General features: G+C 43.3%; 1 protein-coding gene across 1 annotated transcript; it reads right to left on the reverse strand.

Moving 5' to 3' along the window:
* Positions 1–2,191: 2,191 nt before the first annotated feature.
* LOC129814980 (alpha-1,3-galactosyltransferase 2-like) lies at positions 2,192–7,628 on the reverse strand. The gene is made up of 6 exons (XM_055868179.1): positions 7,275–7,628; positions 6,921–6,994; positions 6,399–6,491; positions 6,066–6,161; positions 3,452–3,589; positions 2,192–3,312 (listed from the first exon to the last, which is right to left on the reverse strand). Exons 1-6 carry the CDS (start codon positions 7,332–7,334, stop codon positions 2,628–2,630), a joined length of 1,146 nt encoding a protein of 381 aa, XP_055724154.1. The 5' UTR covers positions 7,335–7,628; the 3' UTR covers positions 2,192–2,627.
* Between the last annotated feature and the right edge of the window lie 489 nt (positions 7,629–8,117).

The following is an 8,117-nucleotide window of genomic DNA, read 5'->3' on the forward strand; positions in this document are numbered from 1 at the left end:
CTTCGCTGGCCATGGCAGAACACTGACATTCCTGTCTTGCAGGAAATCACGCACAGAACGAGCAGTATGGCTGTTGGCATTGTTATGCTGGAGGGTCATGTCAGGATAAGCCTGCAGGAAGGGTACCACATGATGGAGGAGAATGTCTTCCCTGTACACCACAGCGTTGAGATTTCCTGCAATGACAAGCTCAGTCCGATGATGCTGTGACACACCGCCCCAGACCATGACGGAGCCTCCATCTCCAAAATTGATCCGGCTCCAGAGTACAGGCCTTGGTGTAACGCTCATGCCTTTAACGATAAAGGCAAATCCGACCATCATCCCTGGTGATACAAAACCGCGACTCGTCAGTGTAGAGCACTTTTTGCCAGTCCTGTCGGGTCCAGCGATGGTGGGTTTGTGCCCATAGGCAACGTTGTTGCCAGTAATGTCTGGTGAGGACCTGCCTTACAACAGGCATATAAGCCCTCAGTACAATCTCTCAGCCTATTGCGGACAGTCTGAGCACTGATGGAGGGATTGTGCGTTCCTGGTGTAACTCGGGCAGTTGTTGTTGACATCCTGTACCTGTTCTGCAGGTGTGATGTTCGGACGTACCGATCCTGTGCAGGTGTTGTTACACGTGGTCTGCCACTGCGAGGATGATCAGCTGTCCATCCTGTCTCCCTGTAGCGCTGTCTTAGGCATCTCAGAGTACAGACATTGCAATGTATTGCCCTGGCCACATCTGCAGTCCTCATGCCTCCTTGCAGCATGTCTAAGGCACGTTCACACAGATGAGTAGGGACCCTAGGTATCTTTCTTTTGGTGTTTTTCCAGTCAGTTGAAAGGCCTCTTTAGTGTCCTAAGTTTTCATAACGGTGACCTTAATTGCCTACCGTCTGTAAGCTGTTATTGTCTTATTGCCCGTTCCACAGGTGCATGTTCATTAATTGTTTATGGCTCATTGAACAAGCATGGGAAACAGTGTTTAAACCCTTTCAAATTATCTTTGAAAGACAGGATCCTGAAAAATTGACATTTCTTTATATAACTTAAATCTAAAAAGACACTCACATTAATGAACCACTCCATGTGCGTTTCCAACGTCTCCCCTTGTTACAAGGCAGCTCTGCAAACACTCCCAGCAGAATCCAAAAACGCTAGACATCCAGAATTATAGACTTGCCCCTACCCCGTGATATTCTACGATGGATGGAACCCCAAGATAACGCTACATATCGAATAGTATTATCTGAATTTAAATCAGTTTATTATACAATATGTTATTATGCAAACTTCAGATTAACACTTATTTCTACACACACACACACACACACGGGAACACGAACACACAGGGGAATGAGACAGACGAGGGAAACCGATTAACGCCGTTTTTAGATTTCAAAAGCTTGGTCACTTGTAAGGGTTGTCAATATTACCCTCAGAGTATTGCCTAATCAATGGTTCCCAAAACGGAATTTCTCCACACGGGAATGTCACCTATCGCAATCAATGTGGTACAAACCCTTTTATGTTTACCGGCAGAGTACACGTGTCTCCTATCTAATTGAGTAACACGGTCCCAAAAATTCAATCGGAAATCCAATGCCTAAAGATGGATATTTTAGTACAAAAGCATTAGTAAGGTTTAACAGAGAATGCCCTCACAGATGACTCAACTACGTTGAGTGAAGCAGGACAAGCAACTGCTACATTTACATTTACATTTAAGTCATTTAGCAGACGCTCTTACTGCTAGGGTATGATATAGCTGACTTATACCACAGCATTGTTGAATACTCTTTTCTGACTGGCTAGAAAGGCTAACTCGCCGTCCCATTGCGTTGTCCACTTTTTCAAAGATAATGTACAGAACATTGGCGTTATCCCTTACATAATGCCCCCACGTCGAACCGCACCTCCAAGAAGCAAATCTCATTTTAATGAGTAGCGGAAAACCCCAGGCGAAATGAGGGAGTTCACCCCCCCCCCTTTAAGAATGTTGTTATTAGAAGACATGTGGCCAGTAAATCCATGTCCTTAGAGGCATGCAATATCCCCATCCTGAGATGTTGGCATTTTTCAACATTTAGGCCTAGATTCAATCTGTAGCGCTACTGATCGAATTTAGCCCTTATTTTGGAGTCGGTTTGCTATGGGTGAATCCTTCTGACAAGATCTTATACATGTTTTTTTTCATCTTTATTTGTAAAAAAAATATATAAAAACAAGTTCCAATATCTAATACAACTTTATAAAACAGATTTTTACTTCTATTCCACAATTATAAACCATACAAAAGAAGCAGTGCAAGCATAGGCTATTTCCCCATTTGTTCAATCCCAGCCAGCCACAGACAGCAGTGGGTGGAGAGACAATACCGCCAGACAACGGAAGCGACACAGGAGAACCAAGAAACGCACTTCTAGCAACATCCCGTTTCAACACACAAGCCAAAGATTCCACAGTTCTAATAGTATGACAGCCCACTGTGACACATTTACAAGCCTCATTGCTTTGAACAAGGCATGGGCATAAATAACATTGGGCTGTAGACTATCGCAGCTGCGTACTGTGGACCATGTTTGAAGCTTCAGGGGCTTTTGCTCATTAGATTATTGCACACAGGTTCTGATTACTCACTATGTAACCCGGAGTGTGTCATATTTCTTCTCTGACCAGAGCAGGCGGGCCACATGTATGTCACCACGGTAGCCAATGTTCCTGTCCCAGCAGTACTCTGGAGACAGCACTTTGCTGGGCTTATGGAGCCACAGGTACTTGTTGAGGTGACTCTCGTCATGCCACAGAGCCTCCACCTGGTTCTCCTTGTCCTCCATGATGGCCTGGTAACAGGTCTCCGTCATATTCTTCACAGTTCGCCACGAGCCTCCGAACACAGCAGCATGATAGTAGAAGTCCCCAGTCTCCATGTAGGCCCTGGACCTGGGGTTGCGGTCATAGGTGTACAGGCTCTGTGGTCGGTGGTAGTAGTAGGCGTGGAGCAGAGCAACAGAGTCTCCCAGAGCCTCGGAGCCGAACCGACCCACAAACACCTGGTCCACGTCAAAGCAGAAGACGTAGTGGCTGTGGTGACGAATCTGTGACTCGATGGCATCTGCGATGGCCCTCATACGCATCATGGAGATGTCCTGCCAGCGAGAGTGTCTCTGCACCCTCACAACTTTCAGGCTACGCCTAGGACCAAGATGGATGTCTGGTACCCTCTCGGGAACGTCCGTGAACACATAGTATGTCACAGGTAAAGCCACCATAAAGTGACGCTCAGCAGAGAGGAGGAATGCCTTCAGGTAGGCATCTAGATACCTTGGGATGGGAAGGAGTAAAAACTCTGGTTCAAGAAGAACATCTCAAAATGTTGTTTAAGTGACTGAGAAGTGTTTCATAAGAATTGATACAGTAAGTTGATATAAAACAAATCTGGTAATTGAGCTGAAAAACCTACCTGCCCACAGCGAATACAGTGAGAGAGACAGATGAGTGTTTTTTCCTGTGTTCCTGGTCGTAATGATCTGGGTCAAACATCCCATCCCAGATCACAGGTGCTCCCCAGTCAGTGCAGGTCTGAACATCACTTCTGGACCTGGTTGGAGAGAAAAGAACAGACTGGGTTTCAGAACAAACAAAGGTTAAAAAAAAGTGGCTTCACTGTAGTGTGTACTGTGTGGTATATGGAATAAGAGGAAATGATATAGAATGAGAGTAATAAGGGTAATTAACCCCTTATTCTAGAGACAGTGGGGGATATGAAGCAAGTTAACATGCTGTCAATGCTCAAGGGATTGGCCCTTTTAGTTCATTTGAATATAGCAGGACTTGCAGTGCATTTGGAAAGTATTCAGACCCCTTCCCTTTCTCCACTTTGTCACGCTACAGCCTTATTCTAAAATGGATTGAATCAATTTTAAAAATCCTCAATCTACACACAATAACCCATAATGACTGAAAAACCTTTTGTTTCAAATGTATTAAAATAAAATAAAAATCAGTATTCAGACCCTTTGATACGAGACTCGAAATTGAGCTCAGGTGCATCCTGTACCCATTGATCGTCCTTGAGATGTTTCTACAACTTGATTGGAGTCCACCTGTGGTAAATTCAATTGATTGGACATGATTTGGAAAGGCACACACCTGTCTATATAAAGTCCCAAGGTTGACAGTGCATGTCAGAGCAAAAATCAAGCCATGAGGTCAAAGGAATTGTCCGTAGAGCTCCGAGGCAGAATTGTGTCAAGGCACAGACCTGGGGAAGGGTGCCAAAAAATGTCTGCAGCATTGAAGGTCCCCAAGAACACAGTGGCCTCTATCATTCTTAAATCAAAGAAGTTTGGAACCACAAAGACTCTTCCGAGACCTGGCCGCCCCGGCCAAACTGAGCAATCAGGGGAGAAGGGCCTTGGTCAGGGAGGTGACCAAGAACCCGATGGTCACTCTGATAGAGGTCCAGAGTTTCTCTGTGGCGATGGGAGAACAACTATCTCTGCAGCACTACACCAATCAGGCCTTTATGGTAGAGTGGCCAGACAGAAGCCACTCCTCAGTAAAAGGCACGACAGCCTGCTTGGAGTTTGACAAAAGGTACCTAAAGACTCTCAGACCATGAGAAACAAGATTCTCTGTTCTGATGAAACCAAGTTTGAAATTTTGGCCTGACTGCCAAGCGTCTCGTCTAGAGGAAATCTGGAACCATCCCTACAGTGAAACATGGTGGTGACAGCATCATGCTGTGGGAATGTTTTTCAGGGGCAGGGATTGGGAGACTGATCAGGAGAGGGAAATATGAACGGAGCAAATATGAACGGAGCAAAGTACAGAGAGATCCTTGATGAAAACCTGCTCCAGAGCTGGAGTGAATGTTCACAACGCAGTAGTGGCTTCAGGACAAGTCTCTGAATGTCCTTGAGTGGCCAAGCCAGAGCCCAGACTTGAACCTTATAGAACATCTCTGGAGATACGGTCAAATAGCTGTGCAGCGACGCGCCCCAACCAACCTGACAGACCCAAGAAAACTCGAGGCTGTAATTGCTGCCAAAGGTGCAAAGTAATTTTAATACATTTTCAAAGAATGTGGAAAAGTTTGTCATTATGGGGTATTGTGTGTAGAGTAATGAGGGTAGGAAAACGATTTAATACATTTTAGAATAAGGCTGTAATGTAACACAATGTGGAAAAAGTCAAGGGGTCTGAATACTTCCCGAATGCACTAAAGCACTCAAATATCGAAGCTAGTTCCACTGTTTTTTTTCTCCATTTTCCCCTCCAACCAGGGACTGACTTAAACCTGGGACACCAGGTGGGTGCAATTAATTATCCGGTAGAACATTAAACCAGCAGTCCCACTGGGCACAAACGTCAATTCTATGTTGTTCCTTCTCCCCTGATTGCTCAGTTTGGCCAGCTCTAGGAAGAGTCTTGGTGGTTCCAAACTTCTTCCATTTAAGAATGATGGAGGCCACTGTGTTCTTTGGGACCTTCAATGCTGCAGACATTTTTTGGTACCCTTACCCAGATCTGTGCCTTGACACAATCCTGTCTCGGAGCTCTACAGACAATTCCTTCGACTTCATGGCTTGGTTTTTGCTCAATTTCATTGAAGTGGATACAACGTTGAGTCAACCAGCGTGTGCCCAGTGGAGTAGGCCGGACCTCGCTAGGTAACATTTGAATACCCCTGCACTGACGCATGAAGCATTTCACTGCGGGCTGACTAGCTAATTATTGCGCTATTCATACAGGGTCTGACAAACATACATACCGCTAACTAAAACCACTGCCCGTTCTCCCAAATATGCTGCCAAGCAGGTTGAAAAAGCAGATCATGTGGTTGACATTGCACTAAGAAACCTATTACAAGGATGTATGTGATATAGAACTGTGTTGAGCTTAGCCCCATACCTTTACCAATAACACTTTGGTATCAATGCACGCCATTAAACAGATTAAGATTTCATTGTCGGCCTCCAACACAAAACAAATAAAAGTAGTGAACACAGTAAAAGTAATGGCATATTCTGTGTATGTCATTGTTCAGACAATAATACATTTTTATAGGCTACCAGAGGTCTAGGGAGGCATCTATACTGTTCCCCAGCTTCAGCTTCTCTGCAGGGGCTTGAGGACATCGGCTCATGGGAAGGAACCCCTCCAAATACCTGCAACACAACACGTTGAGTCAGAATGTACACACCTTTCTGTTTCTAGGTGTGGTGTATGGATTGTTTCTATAGTGTGTGACTGGTAATGTGTTTCTGGTTATGGAAAGTTTGCCATACCTTCAACATATGGATTTACTGAAATATATATAGCCATTGATTGGCAATGGGAGGAGTTGTTATGTTTGATTAGGGAGAGGGTATGTTAATTGTTTGGTTAGGGAGAGACATTCTCACCTTACTGATGTAGGTGTGAAGTAGGCTACGAAGAGCAGCACAAAGGCACATAATGCAAATGTTAATACACACTTTGCCTTGTACATTAATCTGCTGGAAAATAGACAAGAAAATATTTTTAAAAGGTGCAGTATAGAGTCAATGCAATAACTCATCAATAGGCCTATATTTCCTGTTTTACCTGAACACATGGCAAAACACCAGTTTAAGTCTGTTCTGAGAGTGAAATATCATTGTCCCAACATTGTAACCCTTTTATTGTGATCAATTTTATTAGTTCAGGGGTTATGAGGGATTTTTACTTAAAATACTTTTTTTTCTCGAGTTTCCTAGTTCCAACTAGCACGTGAACCCGGGGAGTTTGGATTAGCATGGTCCCAGTCAAGGTGTTACATTTTTCAAATGAATGAATACCTCAAAATGAATTTAAAGTAAATATAATTAATTGGTCATTTCCTTTATCTTAAAAAAGAAGTCTAGCATTGAGGACATACATGCATCAGCACAGAAGTCACAGCCTACCTCATTGTGTAGCCAATGCGTTTTTTTTCTTCCGAAGTCTGTTTCAGATGGTAAAAAGGAGTGAAACGAATATGCTGAGGGAATAACATTTACATTGATAAAGTGAATGCCAACCTGATATTATGGCCATGACGAACAGCGCATTGTAAAGATAAGTCATTATTTACTTGGATTTAGGGTAATAAAATAACCTACTACTTAATTGTAGGCTAGACATTTATCATACATCTGTGATACTAAAGTATCACAATCGCAATAGGGATAAATTACAAATATTCCCAAAATACTGATTTAGAGCGTTTACACAAATGAAAAACGGCAACAATGTCATCAGATGGAAATGTTGTAGCCTACCTGCTCTTGTAAGCACACCTGCTTGTTGACGCGTCTATAATAAACGGATGCTGCTTTCATGTGCTAGTCATAACTAAAACCGAATATTTTTTTCGATTTGTTAACTGGTTGTAGTTATACAAGTGCAGAGTTCAACGAATCAGAACGCGGCATAAATCATAAGAGAGGTAGTATCCTGTACATAGGGGGTTGTAATTGTCAACAAAGGATTGGTTGTCATAGTTTGGTTGAAAAGGTAAATGGTAGGTGGTGAAACGTCACACCTCAGGTAACAAACATTTCTCCGAGTTTCCCTGTAATTACGATTTAGAGGGTCGTTAAAATGAAATTTCCCACTTCGAACTAGGAGCTCCAGATAACTCGGATAGTACGTGAACGCGGCATCTTTCCCCACGCCAACATGACTCATCTGACCATTCGTCGGATTGTCTTGAGCTCATTTGACATATCACACGACGGAGCGAGATATTTTCGAGATGAGGCATGGGTGCCAAAGCAACAAGGGAAAGTAATAAAGAACAGGCTCAAATAAATTGCGAGTTATATAATTACCAAAGCGTGGTGCTAAACATCACCAGGCGTGTTTCAGAGTCAAATGCTTGTTAGCATCAAAAGGTCATAGAATGGTATGGGAGTCAATTTGGGGGCATGAAGGAATCTATTGATTCAGGTGGCTGAGGTGACCATTCCTGATTGCAGTGCATACCTTACACAGGTAGTTTAACTGAAAAGTCAAGTATCTCCAGCATCATATACCTATTTGAAATAAATGTTTGCCAAGGAACAACAGTTGATATGAAACGCTTATGTAGGTCTTGAAGTATAATTTATATATTATTATGC

Source organism: Salvelinus fontinalis, chromosome 18 (assembly GCF_029448725.1).
Source record: "Salvelinus fontinalis isolate EN_2023a chromosome 18, ASM2944872v1, whole genome shotgun sequence".
NCBI lineage: Eukaryota > Metazoa > Chordata > Actinopteri > Salmoniformes > Salmonidae > Salvelinus > Salvelinus fontinalis.